The sequence below is a fragment of the Myodes glareolus genome, chromosome 7 (assembly GCF_982192425.1).
Source record: "Myodes glareolus chromosome 7, mMyoGla1.1, whole genome shotgun sequence".
Classification (NCBI taxonomy): Eukaryota; Metazoa; Chordata; class Mammalia; order Rodentia; family Cricetidae; genus Myodes; species Myodes glareolus.
In genome coordinates, this window is record NC_142032.1 from 56,942,985 (window position 1) to 56,965,283 (window position 22,299).

General features: G+C 48.7%; 1 protein-coding gene and 1 long non-coding RNA gene across 4 annotated transcripts; one reads left to right on the top strand and one right to left on the bottom strand.

Moving 5' to 3' along the window:
• Positions 1–6,346: 6,346 nt before the first annotated feature.
• On the bottom strand, positions 6,347–14,532 carry Slc29a2 (solute carrier family 29 member 2). Of its 3 annotated transcripts, none has more exons than XM_048458247.3 (12): positions 14,083–14,527; positions 13,755–13,836; positions 12,363–12,523; positions 12,048–12,187; positions 11,336–11,470; positions 11,042–11,139; positions 10,424–10,508; positions 9,475–9,617; positions 9,154–9,259; positions 8,982–9,067; positions 7,855–8,050; positions 6,347–7,374 (listed from the first exon to the last, which is right to left on the bottom strand). In XM_048458247.3, the coding sequence occupies exons 1-12, from the start codon at positions 14,109–14,111 to the stop codon at positions 7,331–7,333; spliced, it is 1,305 nt and encodes a 434-aa protein (XP_048314204.3). In that variant the 5' UTR covers positions 14,112–14,527; the 3' UTR covers positions 6,347–7,330. The 3 variants fall into 3 exon arrangements, with proteins under 3 accessions (XP_048314204.3, XP_048314203.3, XP_048314205.3); XM_048458246.3 differs by having other exon boundaries at positions 7,855–8,054; positions 14,083–14,521; XM_048458248.3 differs by lacking the exon at positions 6,347–7,374 and having other exon boundaries at positions 8,034–8,154; positions 14,083–14,532.
• On the top strand, positions 13,834–16,300 carry LOC146893543 (uncharacterized). The gene is made up of 2 exons (XR_015003171.2): positions 13,834–14,053; positions 15,302–16,300. It is a non-coding gene; the product is annotated as an uncharacterized LOC146893543 (long non-coding RNA).
• The last annotated feature ends 5,999 nt before the right edge of the window (positions 16,301–22,299 follow it).

Consider the following 22,299-nt stretch of genomic DNA (forward strand, 5'->3'; position numbering starts at 1 on the left):
CAGCTCTCTGCCAAGGCTGTGCTGGGCGCTGGGGCAGGGCCTGCACATGCAGGTTCTGCACTTTTCACTGGAGACAGGCTTCGAAGAAAAGTTCAGAACCTCTCAGCACAGGTTTTGTAGACACAGCGCTCAGAAATGAGACTTTGTGCCCTGTGAGGATTTCATTTTGTTTCTGGAGACAGGGTTTCTCCGTGTAGCTCTGCCTGTCCTGGAACTCGCTCTGTAGACCAGGCTGGCTTCCAACTCAGAGATCTGTCTGCTTCTGTTTTTAACTTTTTTTCTTCACAAACGGAGCTTTTAGAATAATAAACTCTGCAAAAGAAATACTATTAAAATAGAGCTTCAGAATAAATAGTGTTCACAGAGGAAAGGCTGAGAAGGGGCTACAGTGGAGGGAGGTGAAGTGAGCATGTGCTAGGGTGGGCACTGGGTGCCGCTCCACTCGACAGGTAACCCCTGTTTTATTTTATTATTATTATTTTAAATATCTTCTTTATTATTTATTATGTATACAGTATTCTGCCTGCATGTACACCTGCAGGCAAGAAGAGGGCATCAGATCTCATTACAGATGGTTGTGAGCCACCCCATGTGGTTGATGGGAATTGAACTCAGGACCTTTGGAAGAGCAGTCAGTGATCTTAACCTCTGAGCCATCTTTCCAGCCCTATTATTATTATTTTAAAGAGTATCTCGCTACTGTAGTCCAGGATGGGCTTGATCTTGTGAACCTCCTGCTACTACCTCTGGAGTGCTGGAATCATAGGTTTGCACTATAGCCGGCACATCTGGCTGCTTTATTATTTTACTGTTTGTGTTTTCAAGATAGAGGTTTTCTTTCTGTGGGTTGTTTGTTTATTTTGAGACAGGGTCTCTCTGTGTAGTCCTGGCTATCCTGGAACTCAATCTGCAGACCAGGCTGGCTTCCAACTCACAGAGAGTCCTCCTGCCTTTGCCTCCTGAGTGCTAGCATTAAAAGTATGCTCCACCAAGTCTGCCCTGAGATAGTCTTAGTATGGAGTCCAAGGCTGTCTTCACATTGATTCTTTTGCCTTGTGTTCTTCAATGCTGGGATTATGGCATGCATACTATGTCTGACTCAAAATCTGTTTCAAATTTTGGAAGATATGGTCTACGTTCCCACCGGTGACCTCTGTCCAGAGAGGCAGCGCGGCTCCTCACTCTGTATTGAAGTCTGTCCTCAACAGCGACCAAGCTGCTTACAATTCAGCCTTCACTCCTCACCTCAACAACCTGCTGAGGTAAAGCTTAGGGTCTTCTCACGCCGATTCTCACAGGCACCTCGCTGCGCATGTACCTGACTTTCTAAATTCCTTGATATTTGAGGGAGTGCTTCAGTTTGCCACAAAAAATCCCTCCCAGGTCTTCCTGCCAGATTGTGAGCTATTGTTTGCCTCACCTGTAGCCTTTACTGCAGACAGGAATGGGGCATTAATTTGCCCCATTGTGTCTTAGAAAACTGCCTTTGACTTGAGCGTTTTCCCTCCTGAGACTTCACGTGATTGACAGATTACAGACAATTCTCTCGCACGACAGATGCGTGCTTGGCATCAGTCCCTTGCATGGGTTCCTAGACATATTGAAACATGAACAAGGTTGGCTTCCCCTCCCTAGGAGCCAATGATTTGGCTCCTCACCACCACCCCTATGGAGCTGATTTTCTGTGGCTGTAGCAAAATCCTTGACGTAAAAACTCACAAAGGGTTTTAGAAGTTTCAGACCTTGGCCATTTGGCCCCATCCCTTTGGGCCTGTGGCAGGGAAAACATCAGAGGTGCCTGTGATGAGGTAAAAACGCTGCTGTTTGACAGGAAGGAAGCAAAAAGACAGACTGGCTTCCCAGGGTCCCTTTGAAAGGTGTGGCCTCAGTGATCTAACTTCCTTCCACTAAGTCTCACCTCCTCATTGTTTTACCGCCTGTGATAGTGCCACAGGCTGGCAGCCTAGCACTCCAGTGACTGAGGTAGGATGAGTTCCAGGGTAGCCTGGGCTACATGGTGACACCCTGTCTCAAAAAACAAAACCAGGCCCAACACATGATCCTAGGAAACATTTAAGATCCAAACTGCAACGACGGACCACTAACCCCAGAGGGGGCGGGGCAAGGACAAGGAACATTTAAGAGCCGAATTGTAACAACCAACCCTAATCCCGGTTGGAGGGGTGGGGAGGTGGGGGGCAAGGACAGGTAAAATACTACAAAGTTTTCCTATCATTTTTAGTTGCCTTAAACTTTTTTTCCAGAAAAATAACTTGTTTCTTCTATTATTTATTGACAAAACTGTTTAAAACTTAAAACTTAGACCAAACAAACACAGAACAAGGCTAGGTGATGCAGACGCAGGCACCTGCCACCAAGCTTGATGACCTGAGTTTGACTCCTGGAACCCACATGGTGGAAGGAGAGAACCAGCTCCCTAAAGCTTTCCTCTGACTTCCATGTACATTCTATGACATGTATGTGCCTGTACCTACACACATCATACACAACAACACACAGAAAGCAAAAACTCAAACCCATAAGCAGAACAAAAAGTTGAAAAAAAGAACCATAAAAGTCAGTATTCTTTTCCTTAAATGAGCAGCATTGCTCCTTCTGAGATACTCAGTTAAACCGGTCTCTCTCTGGCTCTGGCTCTACTCTGTGTGTATGTATGTATATGCATATATGTGTATGTGTGTGTGTCTCCAGGCTTGTGTGTCTATATGAGCAGGTGTGTGTCATGTATATGTGTGTGTGTGTGTGTGTGTGTGTGTGTGTATTTTCAGGCTTGTGTGTCTGTATGAGCAGGTGTGTGTATGTCATGTGTCTGTATGTGCAGATGTGTGTACATGTGTGTATGTACATGCAGGCCAGAGATTGACTTCAGGTGTTGTATGTGCAGGTGTGTGTACAGGTATGTATGTGCAGGTGTGTATGAGCAGGTATGTATATAGGCTTGTATGTATGTGTAGGCCAGAGATTGACTCCAGAGATTGACTTCGGGTGTTGTATGTGCATTGTGTACAGGTGTGTATGTGCAGGTGTGTGTGTACAGGTGTGTGTGTGTGTGTGTGTGTGTGTGTGTGTGTGTGCAGGTGTGTATGTACGTGTAGGCCAGAGATTGACTTCAGGTGTTTTCCTTGTCACTCTCCACTTTTCTTTTTCTTTTTTTGTTTGTTTGTTGTTGTTGTTGCTGTTTTCTCGAGGCAGCGTTTCTCTGTAGCTTTGGAGCCTGGCCTGGAACTTTTCTGTAGACCAGGCTGGCCTCAAACTCACAGAGATCCACCTGCCTCTGCCTCCTGAGTGCTGGGATTAAAGGCGTGCGCCACCACATTGCTTTTCAAGACAGGATCTCTCACTGAACCTGGAGCTCACCACTCGCCTAGACCGGCTGGCTGACCTGGAATCTAGCCCTCTGTGCTCTCAGTGCTGGGATTACAAGCAAGCACTACCCTGCCCAGCTTTATCACAGTCGCTGGGGAGCCCCAGTCAGCGCTTCACCCACTGAGGCGTCCTCCCCACCCTGAAATCTCCACAACAGCAGACAAATCTGGGCTTTCAACATACAAAGTCTTCTTCAAAAAGCAGGACTGTCTGACTGGCCTTGGTGGCACACACCTGTAGTCCCAGCACTTGGGAGACAGAGCCAGGGGATCTCTGAGAGTTTGAGGCCAGCCTGGTCTACAGAGTGAGTTTTCAGGACAGCCAGGGCTACATCATAGGAAAAGCATGGCAGTATCAGGACAGGTGCAGCCCATCTGCTCAAGCATTTGTTCCTAACCAGAAAACCAGCTTCCTTCAGGCGTGGTGTGCATGGCTTTAGTATCAGGATTTGGGAGACAGAGCAGGCAGATCTCTGTGAGTTCTAGTCCGGTTAGAGCTACACAGTGAGACCCTGTTTCAAAAAACAGGAGGGGCAGATAGGGACCGGAGAGATGTTTCAGTGTTGGGAGCACCAGCTGGTCTTGAACAGGATCCAGGTTCAGTTCCCAGCACCCACATCTCAACTCACAACCATCTGTCACTCCAGTCTCAGGGGATCTGATGCTTGTCTGCCCCTGTGGGCACCAGGCACACACATGGTACAGAGCCATACATGCAGGCAAATCACTCGTACTCATAATTTTTTTAAATACTTTTTTTTTTTAAAGTCAGCTTCTCCTGGTCTGATGAAAAAGTTGAGTGGGAAGATGGATATTCTAGGTGTGACCTCAGGACATTTTCACCACGAGTGTCCTTTTCTGGGACTGGTCCTCCACTGCTCAACCCAGCTCTTGGCTTGCTCCAGGTGACAGTGGCCCCTGCTGGTTTTCTGAGACTGCCTGGCCTGTAAGTGGGTAGAGGGGTGCTTCTCTGGTCCCAGGAGAGTTCTCTGAAGGAACTGGGATCCAGGACTATGAGTCTCAGTCCGAAGGTCTTTGCCAAGAGTTCTGGTGACTCTAGTTACTTTCCTAGGGCTGGGTCCAAGGCCTGCCTCCGCCTTCTGTGTCAGGTGACAAACTCCTTAACTTCCAAGCTCCGCCCTCAAAGGTTTGGATCTGAACCACAGGTGCCTGGCCAGCCTTACAGCACTGTGGGGGGGGGGGGTTGCCTCTTAGGAAACAGCCGTACTGTCCACATCCACATTCTGTTCTCTGTTCCCCAGCTACAAGGACACTTGGCTGTGGTCTCTCTGCTTCTGGTCCCTTTGTCCCAAGTCACTGTCCACATACAGCTCTGGTTAGGACACTCTGGAGAGCCCTGCCACTGCTGCCCTTTAACTGTAGGACAAAGTTCTAAAGGATTGTTCACATAAAGCCCGTCCTTGCCCTTCCTGTCACCTGCATGTCCGCCATCCTCTGCCGTGCCCTGCCCGTGCCCCTAGACTCCTTTCGGAAAGCCCCATGGCAAGCTTCTTGTTTGTCTTCCACTCTCTGGCTGCCCTGAAAGGGACACTCTTCTTCCTCTATCGCCAGAAAACTCATATTCCCTCCTCACAGTCCAGCTTGGGTAAAACTAATCCTGACCTCCCTGGTGGCTTGTACCACACGCTTCTGCGACCTTCACAAGCTGTGTCCAGGTTACCATCTACTTCTCATGGCCTTGGATCATAGATCAAGGCTTTTTTGTTTCAATCGGCAGACCAGTTAGAGCAGGTATCCACAAACAATAGTGAGAGAAATAAACCTTTACTTGAGGTCTTTGGTAGCACGATTAATAAAAACTCAGAGACAGATATTGGGGTTCAACCCGAAGGTCAGAAAAGCAAAGCAGCCAACCACTGGCTCTTTCCTCTACCTCAGTCCAAAATGGCGATCCCGCCTCCAGGAATCTCGGAATAAGACTGTGTCTGAGAGCTGTCTCTTCCCGTCTTATATTCCTTTCTAGGGCTGGGATTAAAGGCGTGGACCACTACTGCCCGGTTTCTGTGGCAAACTAGTGTGGCTACTGGGATTAAAGGTGTGTGTCACCACTGCTTGGACTGTAAGGCTGACCAGTGGGGCTGTTTTACTCTCTGATCTTCAGGTAAACTTTATTTATTAAAATACAAACGAAATATCACTATTCTTGCTTGTGACTTATTTCTGTTTCCAAAGTCATAGCTTGCCTTCCCATCCTCTAATATCAAGAGCCTATGGCTTCCAAGCAAGTGCTCTGTGCTGGCTCAACCCCTGGTGTGTGATGTGCTCCATGAATGTTCATGGAACACAGAGGGTAGGAAACCTTATTGAGCAGAGCAGGTGTGCACGTGTACAAAGATGAAGGAAGCCTCTTCTCCATCTGTCAGGGACCTGACTAGGTTCCTACTCAGAATGACTGCCTCTCTGAGGCTAAGATTTCTGGGAATGAGCAACACTGGGAGAGAAAGCAGGTGCAGGGGAGAGCTGGGCTCAAGAAAGGGACGCGGTAGTTAGCTCTTCAGCCAAGCGCTCACTTAGGAGCACGGAGCCACTGCTTCCTACAGTTTAGATTTATCTTTATTTTGTGTGCATGAGTGTTTACCTGCACACACGTATGTACACCATGTGTGTGCCTGGTACCCACAGAGCCCACAAGAGGGCATTAGATGCCTTGGGACTGGAGTCGCAACATTCCCGGCCACTGTGAGTGCTGGGAATCAAACCTGGGTGATCTAAAACAGCTTAAACCCCAAGCCACCTCTCCAGAGCTTCCTGCAGACCCATCCAGCCTCCTCAGCTGTCAAGAGGTCCCGAGAGCCAGGAGAGTAGTGCACATCCTCTGCCCATCACGGAATCTGCCATCTCAATCTGTCAAGTGGGCACGACCACCCCTACCCCACCCAGTTTACTGAAGCCAACAGAGCCAGCGGGACTTGAGAAGTAAACACTCCAGGAAGCCATCATAAAAACGAACAGTTTTTATTGGTCTCAGGAACAGGGTCACAGGAGAAATGGGGTGAAAAGATGGTGCAAGTGCCCAGGGCACCTGCCTGGAGACCTTTGAGAAAGAGAAGCAAGTGGTGAGCTGGAAGGTCAGCACCTGCAAGGAGGAGGCTGTGGTCTCACTCTCCACGGACCAGCCAAGGGATACTTCAGGGAGGCGCAATCCCCATCCAGCTTGTTCTGCAGGCCTCACTGAGGTTCCCGTGAGACAGTGGTTGTGGAACAACTTTGCAAATTGTAAAGTGCAGTGCACAACACATGCAAGCTAGCTGCCTTTGTGTTAGACAGGCCTGTCTGGATGCTAGGGAGTACTGACTATGAAAAAAACACTGCTGGAGGCTCAGAGGTTGGTCCCTTTTAAGCTTTCTCTTCCCCTCAACTTCCGTGGCACCTCACGCCCTACCCATGGGCCTTGGGGGTGAGAGGGTGGAAGTGTTGTTCTGGAGCCGGCCCCAGTTCCCACTCTGAGCTGAGGTAGAGACCATCAGGGTGTCCTCAGCAAGGCCTGCGGTGGCTTTGCTCCCTGGGGTCAGTGGACGGTGGGATGAACAAACGCAGTCCTGGTGGCAGGGAAGGCCCTGGCCCTGCACGCTCTTTCTCCTGAGTATTGTCTTCCAGTTCGTTCCTTTGTGCGTCTCAGTGAGGTCCATCCTTCCCTGGGTGAGGGACAGAACGACTGCTGGTAGATTCTTCCTCGCCATATGTAATATGGCACCCAGCCAAGGTCGTCTCTGCCCCTTCCTGGCACCCACAGACCAAGAGGCGTGTGTAGCGGAGGTTGTCCCCTGGGAAAGTCCCAGCTCCAGAAGCCGTGCTGAGAGAGAGGAGGGCTGTAGGGGCACTGGTGAGGAGGGCTGTGGGGAGCACTCAGGGCTCTCAGAGCAAAGCCTTAAAGAGGAAGGAGAGAGAGGCTCCGCAGGACAGTCCCAGGGCCAGGAAGAAGGTCATGAGGGCTCCGGCCACTTCCCTCTCATGTGGCAGCACCTGCCTAGAACACATAGAAACAGAAACTTATATGGAGAAGGCTGGGCATGACCTTAGAGACAGCTTCTGCACCCTCTGCTGTCCCTCTGCACTAGGGTTCTAGTCTGGTCTGACCCCACCCTGTGTCACTACAGCCTGGTCTTTCTCTGGGCTTCCGGTCCCTCCTCTGTAAAATGAAGGTGCTGAGAAAGCACCTGATCTCTCTAGATTCCATCACTTTAATTCTCAACAAAATGTCCTGGTTAGTTCTTCCTGCCGTGCTTACTCGTCTGAGAGTCCCAGCCCTACCACCCCTGGAGAAAATAGCTGGGCCACCTAGACAGGTAACGTCCCCAGATCCCAGCCTGGGGCAAGTGCCACAGTCCTGTAGGCTGACACCAGAGCTGAAGACAGCAGCCTGGGGCTGATGGTCTCCCTCTGCAGAACCCTGTCCTAAGAGCTAGGGTCTCCCTGCCACCAGCACCCAACCCTTTGCTCCGCAGACCTGGGTGCCAGGCACATGGTGAGAGACACCAAGTAGCCATTGGAAACGGCGAAGAGCAGCATGAATGTGATGAAGTAGGCGTCCTGCCAGAAGATGGTGGGCAGCCGGGCACGCGTGGGCACATGGCAGAGCATGAAGAGGGGTACAAACAGGAAGCGCAGGCACACCAGCAGGGGCAGCAGCCGGCTGTCCTCATCTGGCTGGGACAGAGGTTCAGGTGAGTGTGGGCCCCGCAGCTAGGTGAGGGGCAAGTCACATGCGTGCGGGTGCCCTAGGAGGCCAGAAGAGGCTGTCTGACCCCTGGAAATGAAGTCACAGGGAACTGTAAGCAGAGAGACATGGATCCCGGGAACTGAACTCAGGTCCTCTGGAAGATCAGTCAGTGCTATCTCTTTAGCCCCTGATCATTTCTTTATAATAAAAGCATTCACTCCTTTAATCCCAGCACTGGGGAGGCAAAGGCAGGCAGATCTCTGTGAGTTCGAGGCCAGCCTGGTCTACAAAGAGAGTTCCAGGACAGCCAGGGCTATTATACAGAGAAACCCTGTGCTGAAAAACCAAAATGAATTAATTTAAAAAACAAAAGAGAGAGCATTGAAAATTTGGTCCTCTGGTTTTCTGACACACACAGGACATGCAGATTATCTATAGTGACTGTGCACTGGAGCGCCAGCAAGTATTTCTTCAACCTAACTACAATCAGAACCCTTTGGCCAGTTCTCCCATCAGATTCCAAGCAAGTGGGAGGCTGGGTCTCAAGGTTGTGACCCCACTTGGGTTGTTGTTGCTGTATTTGTTACATTCCCAGGGAGTCCTCTATTAAGGAAACAATGCCCTACTGACAGCAATCCATTAATTAAGAATCACGTCCAATTTCTCACCAGGTACAAGAATCTTCACGAAGCAGAGGGCTGGACATGGCGCTCCACCAGATGTGGTGGCTTTGGTGGAATTCATCCCCAGCCTGGCCTGCCCATTCCGGGGGGCCAGTTACTTACTGCCATTAAGAGAGCCATTCATTGTCAGATCAGGGGCACTAATGAAGGTCACCTTTCCATGTTCCTGTGCACCCTTTGGTCCCCAGTTACTTCCTAACTCTTTGACTGGGTCAGTGCAAACAAGCTCACCCACAGGAAGTAGGAAGTCAGGCTCCGGCCCAGCCAATCCATAATGTTGAAGAGCAGGAAGCAGCAGATGGGGTTGAAGAACTGACCTGGGGTAGAGAGCGGACAGTCACCCCATCCCCATCTGTCCTTTCCCCTTACTTCCCAGCCCCTCCCTCTTCACCCCAACACTCACTCCACTTCCCAGGGCTGGTGGAGCTGGTCACCATGGCTGTGATGGCAGGAAAGACAGACAGGGTGACTGTGAAGACCAACACAAGGCACAGCGCCGTCAGCCAGATCTGGGAGCCGGAGGCAGGGTGTGAGTGGGCAGGGCAGCCCCATCTCCATCATGCAGTCCCCAACTGTGCTGCTGTAGCCCCACCCACTGCATCGCTAAGCCTCCACGACCCAATGACAACAGGGAATAAGCACTAATGCCCAGGGGTGGAGAAAATGTTCCTGGGTAGATGGTTAGGAGCTATCTCTCAGCTGAACCTTCCAAAAGACAACGAACCTTCCGGAAGACAACAAAGACTGAAGGTTTTCCCGGCTTCTGGGGCTCCTCTAGTTCCAGTTCCGACTCCGGCTCCTTCTCAAGATCAAGATCCAGAGCTGGGCCTGCCTTCTGGGGGCTGATGGGAATCCCATTCTTCTCATCTAGGGGAGAGGGAAGGCTGGGGGATCAGCCCCGTGGCTCAAATTTCCAAAAACTAGGAAATGTTGGTGGTGAAAAGAAGTGTCTCTTCCCAGCCAAAATTCAGGAGAAGATTAGTAGTGTCCATAGCCTGTTTATTAATTTATTTGTTTATTTATTGTAGTGCTGAGGATTGGTCTGTGGTTTCCTGGACTCTTAGACAAGTCACTCACTGAATTACACCCTGGCACTTCCATGTTTTTTGTTTTGTTTGTTTGTTTTTGAAGATAGGATCTCTTTCTAGCCCAGGCTGGCCTAGAACTCTCTGTTACCTCAACCTTTGACTTGCTATCCTGCCTATGTGCCAGGTAATTAGTTAAGCATTTTGGATGGATTCTCTCATTGTCTCTTTGCCCTGAAGAAATGGAGGCTAAGCTGGGCATGGTGGCAAACGCCTTTAGTCTCAGCACCCAGGAAGGTGGGCAGATTTCTGAGTCTGAGGCCAGCATAACCTACACAGAAAGATCCTGTCGCCAAAAGACAAAAGTCACAGTAACAAAAAAGAAATGGAGACTAGAGGAAGTCACTGATCTGCCCAAGGCTGTAGAGCCTAGAGATTGTGGATCCAGAATGCTCTCTGCCGCTTCTTCTCTTTGCTCAAGAGGAAGCAGACCACAGGGTAGCAGGGACGGCTCCCCTTCATGACCTGCCTTTGCTTGTACAAGGCTCAAAGAGATGGGGCGGTAATGGGGACAGAAAGGAATAGTTTCCAGGAGTCTACTTGAACTTGCTCTCTCTCCTACCTCCCCTGCAAGGTCCTGGGATTTACCAGCTTGAAGGAGCTCAGCTTTGGTCTCTAGCTCCTGAGCTGGGGCCTGGGACAGCTTCTTGGCCAGGTAGTAGCGGGCAAACTCCTGCAGAAGAATCAGCAAGTCAGTCCTGCCCCAGGCCTGTCTGTAGCCATCCCCAACACCCTTCGCTGGGAGGCTGAGGTCCCTGTGGTGATTTGAAAGAAAATGGCCCCCAAAGGGAGTGGCACTATTAGGAAGTGTGGCCTTGTTAGGGTAGATGTGGCCTTGTTGGAAGAGGTGTCCCTCTGGGTGTGGCCTTTGAGGTCTTCTATGCTCAAGCTATGCCCAATGTCACAGCTCACTTTCTTTATGCCTGAGGATCAAGATGTAGAACTCCCAGCTACTTCTCCAGCACCATGACTGCCGTGTCTCGCCATGAGGATAATGGACTAAACTCTGAAACTATAAGCCACCCCCGTTAAATGTTTTTCTTCATAAGAGCTGCCATGGTCATGGTGTCTCTTCACAGCAATAGAAACCTTAACTAAGACTGTACCCCAACCAACACCTCCTTTAGGGGGATCAGCATTAACTGAGGTCTCATCTCCCAGGGCTTTGTTCAAAATTCCCTAAGTCTAGCCCAGTGGTAGGCTTACCAGATGGGGCAGGCTAAGGTAGCACAGGATGGAGAGCAGGATGCCCACACAGGGTGTGATGAAATACCCAAGGGCAGAGGTCTGGGCATCCACGCCACCTATGGCAGAAACTTCAGCTGCAGAGGAGAGGCAAGCCCCACACTCCCACATGGTTTCCTGTTACGTCACCTGGTCATTCTCCTTTAGGATGAAGCCCAAGACCCCTACCCATCAGTCTCCACCCCATACCCTGGCATCTTCCTCCTGTGTCCCATCTCTTCTTCCCCAACCCTCCAGCCACCTAGGTGGACTCACTGGCCATGGACATGAGCATAGCAAGGGCGGCGAAGATCCCAGCCAGGCCCTGGCCGCTGAGGAAGAGGGTGCTGTAGGTGGAAGGCATGGTACCCAGTTGCCCAAAAAGGCTGCCTTGGAGCACTGCACAGAAAGCTGTAGAGAGATGGTGGGGGGAGGGAGCACCAATACTCAGGCAGCCTTGGAGGCATCTGAGAGGCAGTCTCCATAAAGTGCATGGGAAACTCTGGTCCAGGCTGGGCAGGCATGGGTTTTCCTAGGGATTTAGGGCAGTCTGCTAGAACATCCCCCCCATCTATTTTTCTCTCTTTCTCTCTTATGTTTTATTTTTCTTGAGCTAGGGTCTCAACCACGTAGCTTTTGCTAGCCAGGAAATCACTTTATAGACCAGGCTGGTCTTGAACTCACACAGATCTGCCTGCCTCTGCCTCCCAAGTGCTGGGATTAAAGGTGTGAGCCACCACACCCAGCCTGTTGTCTTCTGAGATATAACCACTGGTCTGTGGGACTTCTGACTAAGAGGCCTGCTCTTAGGTCACTATGAGCAGTGGTCTGAGACAAGTGATTTCCCTCTCTCTGGGATCAGTTTCTTTTTGGGGGGGGGGGGTTGGGTGATAATGGCATTATCTTCATTCAAGCATCTGCTGGCCTGTTCTAGTACAAGGAAGAAGTGTGTGTTTGCGGTGTGTGTGGGGGGGAGCAGTGTACTTACAATTGATGAACCAGACAGATGCCATGGTGATGGAGAAGAACAGCCCAGGGCTCAAGTCCACCTTCACCAATGCCGCTGTCAGGACAAAGAGCAGCAGTATGGCCAGCAGGCTGCCCAGAATACGCACCGCCTCAGGGATGCTGCTCAGAAAGGGCCAGAGGACATCAGACGGCCAGACAGGGGAAGACGGGCAAGGGGCAGGGCAGTGGAGCTGGAGCGGGAAGGTGGGAGCAGGGAAAAGACAGGAAGCTGGAGGTCTTCCTGGCCTCTATGACGTCTCCACAAGGAGGCTGGGGTCCCACCACTGGCTCTTACCACTGATACAGGAAGGAGTTGAGGAGTGTGAAGAGCAGCAGAGGCAGCTGGGACAGCAGCGTCACCCAGTTGTTGAAGTTGTAAGAGTCTGTGGGGCCGGTGTGGTTGGTGCCCAGAGCCTCACCTGTGCTATTGGCCCCTGCCAACCGCCCCTGGAAGTACTGCCAGATGGGAGACAGCGTAGCGTCAGGAACCACTGTCCCCTTCCACACTTGGGCTACAATCTTTGGGCCCGTCTTTGTTCTGTCCCCAGCTCCTGGCACACAGCTTGAGCAGGATGGATATGCACTGTATATAAATGGCTGGATTCTGGGACTGAGTCCAGGGCCTTGCTACATCTGGGTCATATCTCCTCTTCAGTGTCCTGGCTCCAGCCCCACTCCCACACCTGCAGCGGCTCTATGTCCATTTATCTTGTGGGCATTTATTGAACACCTACTGTATGCCAGGCCCCAGCTTAGGTGCTAAGCAACAACATCTTCTCTGCCACACATAACCCGCCACTCTTGTGCTTAGCTTCCCATGGCCTGCAGGGCAGATCTCATGTTTTAGGACTCTAGGCCCAGACTCCCCTTCATGTCTGCCTTCTGCATCATCCTGGTAAGCTCCAGGCTCTAGACACTTTTCTAGCTCTTCTTAGCCTCCACTCTGAATTCCCTCTCTCCACCTTTGCCTGCTCAGTTCCCAATTTACAACTCCCTTCTATGAAGCAGAAGATATTCTCCTGCGAACCTTTAGCACTCTGCTTCAGGCTGGAATGGAGAGACACGTGTCACGTTACATTATTAATAACTCTGGTCCCATGGATCTCCAGTTCAGTAGCTGATTCATCTTTGGGCATCCAGGGTCCACTACTGACACTGGCACCCCATAGGCACCTGGAAAGTTGCCCCACTGAATATGTTTGAATAACCCTGTCCTAAAGAAAATGCATGCTACACATTTTTGCCTTTCCATCAAAGAATGCATGCTTTGGGGACTAGAACACCCCTCTCTCATGGTTCCTCCACAGCTGCAATGCCTGATCCACAGTAGTTACACACTAAATACTAGTTGAATAAATATAATTCATGTCACTGCAAAGAAAGGTAAAGGTTTGGAAAATCCACTTTCGGAATGATTGGCCAGAAATAACGACAAAAAAACATGGGCTGGTAGCTCCTTTGCTGGTCAGACTCCCTCCGAGGATGGCCCTGCCCCATGGGGATCTGGGCATTCCTAAAAGTTTGCCTAGCCAGGTAACAGGCGTTCCCTCTGTGAGGCTCTGTGCTTCTGTTGACGAGTGAGACATAGAAGGCGTGGTGGGGAAAGCGGCTTGGGAACCGCAGTCCAAGGCGGCTGGAGGGATGGAGGTTTGTGGCCATGCGGTCGCTCACTGGCCGCGGGTCTCACCGGGATAGCGGTAATGAAGAAGTTCCAGGGGAGGAGGGTGCCCAGTCCCAGGATGAAGAAGCTGATCCCGACCAGGTGGTAGCTGTGAGGATCAGTCAGAAGGTCACCCCGAGGACGCACGCCTGGGCCGCCCTAGTCGCCTCCGAGGCCGCCCCTCAGTAGACCGGACTACAACCCCCACCACCCTCAAGCAAGCAGTCAAGGGAATCGGCTGATGGGAATTGTAGTCCCGTTGGTCTTGAAGCCCAGGAGCATGCAGACCAGCGGGAATTCACAGGCCTGTGGCCACCGAGGCTCCGGTACGCACCACCTGGGGTTCCCACCTCACCTGTCCCGAGGGGAGTCTTCTCGCGCCATGGCTGCCGCAGCCCAGTGCGCCAGGCTCGGCACGGGGCGGCCGCACCTGAGCCTATGCGGGGCTGGGTGGTCGAAGGACAGCGACTGGAGCCGGGTCTCCTGGAATCCCAAGGTCGGGACACGGAGGTCCAGGCTGGGCTACGGCCCGAACTACGTTTTGCGGGTTTAGATCTCGGCTCCGCCTCCGGGGCGGGAACAAAGGGCCGGGCACCCCTCCCCCGTAGCGCTGGTTTTCCGTCTCGCAGGCGGCTGTGCCTTTGGGTTTGGGATCCCATTTCCTGCTGCTTGCACGTATGCAGCTAGCTGGGTCTTACCACTGCCCTTCCCGCAGGCTCCTGTCCTCTCTGTAGGCCTCTGGGGATCCCAAGGGGCCGGGATCTCTAGAGAGGGTTGTTATTCCCCGCATCGCGAGACCCCCAAAATACCACCACGGAGCCAACTTTCCAATGCAAGAACAAAGGTTTCTTTATTAGAGCCCGGGTAAGGACCTTGTCCAACACTCCAGGATAGCTAGTGAGGGAAGAAGGCCCCAGTCCCAATCACAAAGGGTTTATATAGGGAAAAACCACGAGCAGGGAGCTATATGTCTTGGCGTTTTATGATTGGGTGAGGGGATGCAGGGTGAGATCATTCTTTAAAATCATTGGCTAGGCTATAGGCAGGAAGCTACTAACTGCTGGCAGCAAGTCTGCAGGAAATCACAAAAATGTTGACAGGATATAGGATATCTGTAGGAACATCTGGTCTTTGTTAAACTTTATTGTCCTATTTCCCTACTGGCTGTATCCAGGATGTATGTTTAAATCCTGCTGCACAACACATTCCAGGGCTTGAGTTCGGCCCCCAGTTACAAGATGTATCAAGTTGAAAGCCTATTCACAAGATGGCGTTGGTTCTGTTCCTTCAAGGTGACAAGGATGCTGTCAGGGGGAAGGGGACCATCGGTGGCTGGGCACAGTCGAACTGGCTGGGGGTTCTTCCTCTTGGCATGCTGCGAGGTGGAACTTTGCTTGCATCTCTTAAGGTTTGGAGATCTTTGATCTTGCTGCTACCCAGTTGGCAGCTTAGCAAGCAAGCCTGGTGGACCCGGTGGGGCAAGCTGTTATCACCCTATTGTTGCAGAGGGCCCTAGCGAGATGCTCCGAGGGAGTTTCCCCAGAGGTTGAGGAGTTGTCTGGTTGTCTTTGCAGACGAATATGGAAAACAGACAAACAGGTCCTTTTTTCCAGAGGTACCTGGGTCCAGTAAGTGATGCTCGGATCCCTCCGCAGCAAGTCCCCAGCACTTGCTGCCTGCCGCCACCACCATCGTTGCCACCACCACCACCACCACCACCAGGGCTGTCTGTGCTCACCTTCCACTATTATACACACTCAGTGAAAATTCTGATGAGATTGCAAATAAGAATCATATAATTTATGCATTGGTGTGGTTTCACTAGAAGGAAGAAGTGAGACATTGCTTTCCTGAGTTAAGAATATCTTTGTCAAAAAAAAGTGTGTTGATCTGAGCTGGCAAGGCAGCTCTGAAGGTAAGGGTGTCACTGCCAAGCCCTGACTCCTGCAAATTGTCCTCTGACCTCCATACAAGCTGTTATGAGTCTGTAAGGACAAACAAGTCCAGGAGTATTAAGAGGAAATATTAAGTGACACACAAAATGAAACTAAAAAGTATGAAGCTATGTGTGCAGTGATGATAAGAAGTTTGAGTTGAGTGAACAAGTGTGATGTAACTATATGATAAGCAGACATGCGTGTTAATCTAGAAGTAAGGAGGTAAGGCATCTAGAAACAGTATAAAAACTCGAGGCTCACGACCAGAAGACATTCTCAAAATGACTTGCTAGACACGCTGTCAGAAGCAGTCATAGAGAATCCAACGAACCAGCAACTTGACAGTTGAGACCTTCCAAGAACCAGAGAACTAGCTCTTGCCTGCGGATCAAGACTTGCTGATCCAGAGGTCTACGTCGAGAACCACGAACCATCATCAGGTCGTATACACCAATGCCTCAGTAAAATAGGGTAGAAGGCCTTGCCTAGGGCATAGGAATGCTTGCTGATTGAAGTGGAATGTGTGATGTGATTGACTGGCTAAAGACTGTTATAGTTTTGATGTTTGCTTTTATCTGCTATAGTAGCAATTGGAGATTTGACTATTGGCATAATAAACTTGTTCTTAGAACAAAAGACTGTGGTCATCCTGAGTATTTGCTTGCAGACCTCGAAGTAAGGGCAGAATGCCCGCTCAGGAATAGAGCTCGCGACACAAGCACAGTGGCACATTTGTGCCCCACCCCATGAATACGTGTAGTGTGTGTGTGTGTGTGTGTGTGTGTGTGTGTGTGTGTGTGTGTGTTGTTTTTCAAGACAGGGTTTCTCTGTTACTTTGAAGCCTGACCTGGAACTAGCTCTTGTAGATCAGGCTGACCTCAAACTCACAGAGATCTGCCTGCCTCTGCCTCCTGAGTGCTGGGATTAAAGGCATGCACCACTACCCAGTGTGTTTAATATAGTTATTAGCTGGTCAGTGCTGGTGCACACCTTTAATTCCAGCACTTGGGAGTCAGAGGCAGGCAAATCTCTGTGGGTTCGAGGCCAGCCTGGTCTATAGAGTGAGAAGTCATTTTCAGGTTGTTTGTCCTGTCTGCCAGGAAGACTGTGCTTCTGCTCTCTGTTTTGTTCCTAGAATCTAGAATCTAGCATCCTGCTTGGTTCACTGAAGGTAGATAATAAAGGATGTGAAGGATTAGATCGTGGTGGTCTACAGATGACTGTGGTGCTGGTAACTGACCCCTGAACCTGTGTTTGCCAGGCAAACACTCAGCCCTGAGCTGCATCCACAGCCCTGGCCAGAGACTTCAGGCGGAAGGGAGACAAACGTTCAATTATGCGGGAAAAGACAGTTACTCTTTGACTTTCTTTCCAACCTTCTGATAGGCCAAGAAAGAAGTCTGAATTCAGTTCCAACATATTTTCAAGACCCCTTAATCTCCTCTGCACTAGGAACTGGCCTCAGGGCATCTCCTGGCAATTTTACATACCTGCTTTTTACTCATACTTATTTTAGTAATTATTATTGATACTGGCTTCCTACTTGATAGTAATAGAAAAACGAGTCAGGAAACAAGTGGGGCGGGGGGTGGGGACATAGCCCAGGGACATAGCCCTGGCACAGTCTTGAAGGCAAAAGTGGAGAACGAAGGTCTAGGGAGCGGTGCATTTTGCTTGTTTGGGCTGGGATGGAAGAGGATGAGGCATTTCAGAGAAAGAACAGCCTGTCCAGGGCTGGGGACAGGAGGGCTGGCACACTCTGGGACATACACATAGGTCCCTTTGGCTGGGAGGCAGGCGCATAGCCTCCCTGGATTTCACTTCAGGTTCTCAGCTCGGACTGGGGCATCCTTGTAATTAACAATCGTTTGTTTCTATGCTGTGGTGAAGTTGTGTGTGTGAAGAAACCTAGGTATGAAGCATTTTGGTGGCCACCGTGATATCCTAAGGGTGTTACAGACAGCAAGAAAGGAAAGCACTTAGTAATAAAATAATAAGTACGTGAATAGTTTAGTGCACAAATGCGTAAAGGCTCAGGCTCTGCCCTCTCTAGAGTCACAGTTGCAAACCCACGCCAGCTCCAAAGCTGACTCTTAAAGGCTGCTAGTGTGTCTTGGTGATGTGCTGTTCTGAAATGACGACCAAGGCTTGGCGAAACTCCAAGGGACGGCGCAGCTGTCCCTCTGCAGACAGTGCCTGAATTACTGGAAAATGCTGTGTATATTTAAACCTTACAAATAATACATTGTGTCTGCATGTCAAGTGGACTTAGTGCCCCGGCTCAGAAAACTATGAGCAGGGTTTTTAAAATAAATAGTTGGTTTAACTTTTAGTACAGTTTTCGATTTACAGAGTTCCTGAACAAATAGGATGGAGTTCCGCGTGTTACTTACTTAAATCCTGCATTAATGTACATCCATGACAGTGAATGAGCCACGTGACACATTATTAACTGAAGTAACGAATTTACCTTAGAGTTCATTCATTGTTCATTCTGCTCGCTTGTTCTTTTGCTTTTTTTGTTTGTTAAAGACAGGATCTCACTGGGTGGTGGTGGCACACACCTTTAATCTCAGCATTTGGGAAGCAGAGGCAGGCTGATCTCTGAATTTTAGGCTAGCCTGACTGGTCTATAGAGCTAGTTTCAGGACAGTCAAGCATACCCAAAGAAACCCTGTCTTGTGCCCCCCACCAAAGAAAAACCAAACAAAAGACAGGATGTCATTCTAGCCCAGGCTGGCCTAACATTTACAATGTAGTCCAGGCTAGTCTTGAACTCATGATTTTTTGGCTTGTCAGAATAAGTCTTGGCTCCACTTGGCAATTCGCTCTTATTTTTTTTTAAGGTTTTATTTTTATTTTGTGTGTATGAATGTTTTGCCTGATGTATGTTTGTGCACCATGTGTATGCACTGCCTATGGAGACAAGAAGGTGTCAGATCCTGTGATGATTTGAAAAGAATGTCCCCCATGTGCTCATGATTTGAATACGAGGTGTGACCTTGTTGGAATAGGTGTGGCCTTGTTGAAGGAAGTGTGCCTCTTGGGGTGGACAGTGAGGTTTTAAACACCCAAACCAGCCCGGTGTCCTTCTCTTCCTGATCCCTGTGGATCGAATCGTATATCTCCTAGCTACTTCTCCAGCACCATGTCTACCCGCAGGCTGCCATGCTTTTCTCTATGATAATAATGGACCGAACCTCTGAAAGTGTAATTAAATGCTTTCTTATATAAGAGTTGCCGTGGTCATGGTGTCTCTGAAGATCCCTTGGCACCAGAGCTATGAATGGTTGTAAACAGTCTAATGTGAGTGCTGAGAATTGAGCTCTGGTCAATTTCCCCAGCGAGTTTTTTTTATTTATTTATTTATTTATTTATTTATTTATTTTAAAAATCCCATGCCTGTGGGAGTTGGAATGATGTAGATTAAGAGCGCTCGTTGCAGCATGCACCTTTATTCCCATCACTCAGGAGGCAGAGGTAGGTGGATATCTGAGTTTTATGCCAGCCTGGTCTACAGAGTGAGTTCCCCAAAAACCTGGGCCACACAGAGAAAACCTGTCATGGAAAAATAGAAAGAAAAAAAGCACTCGCCGCTCTTGCAGAGGGTCAAGGTTCACTTCCCAGCATCCACAGCAGACAGTTGACAATCTTCCATAGAGTTCAGTTCCAGTGGAACCAGTTCCTTCTGTCTCCTCTGTTTTGCAGATAAATACTCATACACATAAAATAAAAATAAATAACTGTGAAAATAAAAATAAGCCACATGTCTGTGTAATTCCCTTCATTTTTCTCAGAACTGATCTCTTTTCCTATTCTCTTTTCTGAATTAAGAAGCTTTGCTTTTTTTCTCTTGTGCATATGTGTGGGTATACATGTATGTGTGGGGATGCATGCATGCATGCAAATGCCTGTGTATGTGGAGGATCAAGGTTGAAGTCATGAATATTTCTCGATAACTCTCCTTATTCTTTGAGTTAGGGTCTGCCAGTCAAACCCAGAACGAACCAATTTAGCTAGCACCGCTAGCCGGCTTGCTCCAGAAATCCCTTCTGTGTCTTCTGAGGGCTTGGGTCACACACGAGCTGCCACATCCACGCAGTATTTATGTGGGTTCCGAGGATCCCAACGTCAAATGCTTTAACCACTGAGTCATCTTCCCAGCCCAAGCTTTCCTTTTCTATAGAATAACTTTGGGTTCATAACCAAATGGAAATGTACAAAGACTTTCCTCACACCTCTCTCCCCAAACGTGACCCCGCCCCACAGCGGTCTTCCTGTGCACAGTGCTTTGCACCCCTTTGTTCGGTGAACTTGCGCTGCCTGTCAACTTATATTGGGTCTCCCTCCTGATGCTGTCCATCTGTGACTTTTAGGATGTGCTGGGTGGCACACGTCTACCCTCCTACTGTCTAAAGGTGTATTTTGAAAGCTATGTGCTGGCAGGTGGGCAGCCCCAGGACTTTGGGTCTAATCTTGGCAGTTTGTTACTTTGTTGCTTTTGGTTTTCTTTTAGGGGCTTAAAAGTCACACCCACTTGGACAAAAGGCTTGCAGATTGGAGACATTTTTGTTTCATGAATCTCTTAGGTATAGTAATAAAACTTAAAATGTAACTTTGGCTCTCACATTTCCCCATTAAGTGTCCCTCGCCCCCCCCCCCCCCAGCCAAGGTTTCTCTGTAGCTCTGGCACCTGTCCTGGAACTAGCTCTTGTAGACCAGGCTGGCCTCGAACTCACAGAGATCCCCCTGCCTCTGCCTTCTGAGTGCTGAGATTAAAGGCATGTTCCACCACCTCCCGGCTCCCCCATTAAGTTGTATCAAGAGTAAAATCCTTGACTCTGTGTTGGGTACCTGTTTATATTGGGATCTAATAAACATCAGCTTAATGGTACCCAGAGAGGAATTATCATTTAGTTAAGGCATCACTGATGCAAGACTCAGCAATTAGCAGAAGCAGAAGGGTCAAAAGGCTCTCTGAAGGCTGACATCAGAGTTATTATCTAGAAGGAACCTGGAATTCATCTCAGGTCTCCTTTTTTTCAATTTTTTTGAGTTAGCCAGATTATTTCCTAATGATTTTTTAGTAGTTTGTATAGAAACAGTAATTTTCCTTAAAGTTATACAATAACCTCTGTTTTATGAGTACCCTCTATGATATGAGTGCCCTGTCATATCATAGAACTATTTCAGTTAATGAATATGCTGTCGATAGTTCTGGATCTACTTGGTTTTAACAGATACCTTTCCTGGTATGCCAAGAGGCGCTATAGGCGCTATTTTGTTCTCTGTGCCAGAGAGTTTCCTGTTGATCTAACAGTCTAGCCTGTTGGGGGACAGAGAATGATACATACTCTTCTGTAACTACTTCTTGCTGAAACTAGGACCTTGCTGCCAGGGCCCTGGAAGATTGGAACGCTAGTAAAAGGCAAAGAAGGCATTCAGGCAATGGGCATTTATCAGAAATGTCTGGTTTGCCCACCCAGATGAAGAGACAGGGAGCATTCATATTGGCTAGACTGGTCCACATCAGCTTTCAGCTAGTCCAGAGTTCACAGTCTTTTGGAGAAAGTTGTAGTCAGCAGCTGATGCTTGGATGTATCTGTCAGCCAAATGGAAATCTGCTGAGACAGGTATAGACTAGAGACAAGTTAAAGTTTAGGAACTTAAAGGAAACTCTTACATTTGGGAATTTCAATCCCATTAATCCTAGTAGTTGGGGGAGGGGAAGAACCCTAAAACCAGGAGAGAGATCTCAGGAATAGACAGTCATTCCCATATATATAACTCATAACAGATCTCATACAGGTCTTCCAGGTCCTGCAGCACAAGATAATGATGAAACTGATCAGTTATTAATAGGAAATGTACTAAAGGCCTTAGAGTTTTATTTTAAAAAAACACTATATCAATTGCAAGGGTTTAAAAAAGGATTTTTTTCATCACTTGACAACAAGCCAAGAAAATTATAAGAAAATATCCTGCTTGTTCCTTGTATAATTAAATTCCACTATATACAGGAAGTAACCCAAAGGGTACTAAAAAAATTGAAATTTCGTAAATGGATGTGTTTCATTTTGCAGAATTTGTGAAATAAATATATACACCATACCACAGAAACATACTCAGGATTTCAATGGGCAGTTACTTTGAGTTCTGAAAAAGCTGATTCTATAATTATACATCTATAGAAATTATGTCCATTATGGGGATACCAGTGATCTCTGAAGTCTCCAAAAGGATGATGGGACCCAACAGTTATTCTACTTGGATCACAATAATGCCATTGATCAACATTTCAGTTTCTTTATGATATCATCACCCCCAGATAACAGGAAGTAATTTTGGGGACAATGCCCACATTCCTAAATAGTGGAGAGAATGGAATTTGGTCAGTTGGTGGGTTGTTGATGCTTGTCATAATTTATGGGGCTGTTTATTAATTGTTACTGGTATGGCAAGGGAGGAAATTATGCAAATCATATTACATCCAGGGATCTCTTTGAGAAAAAGGAAAAAGATAAGAAAGAGAAGGGGATATAGGAATAATAGGATGAAAGGGCAGATTGTTGAATCTATTTTAAATAATAGGGTAGATTATTGAATCTATTACAAACTAAGGGACAATTATTAAT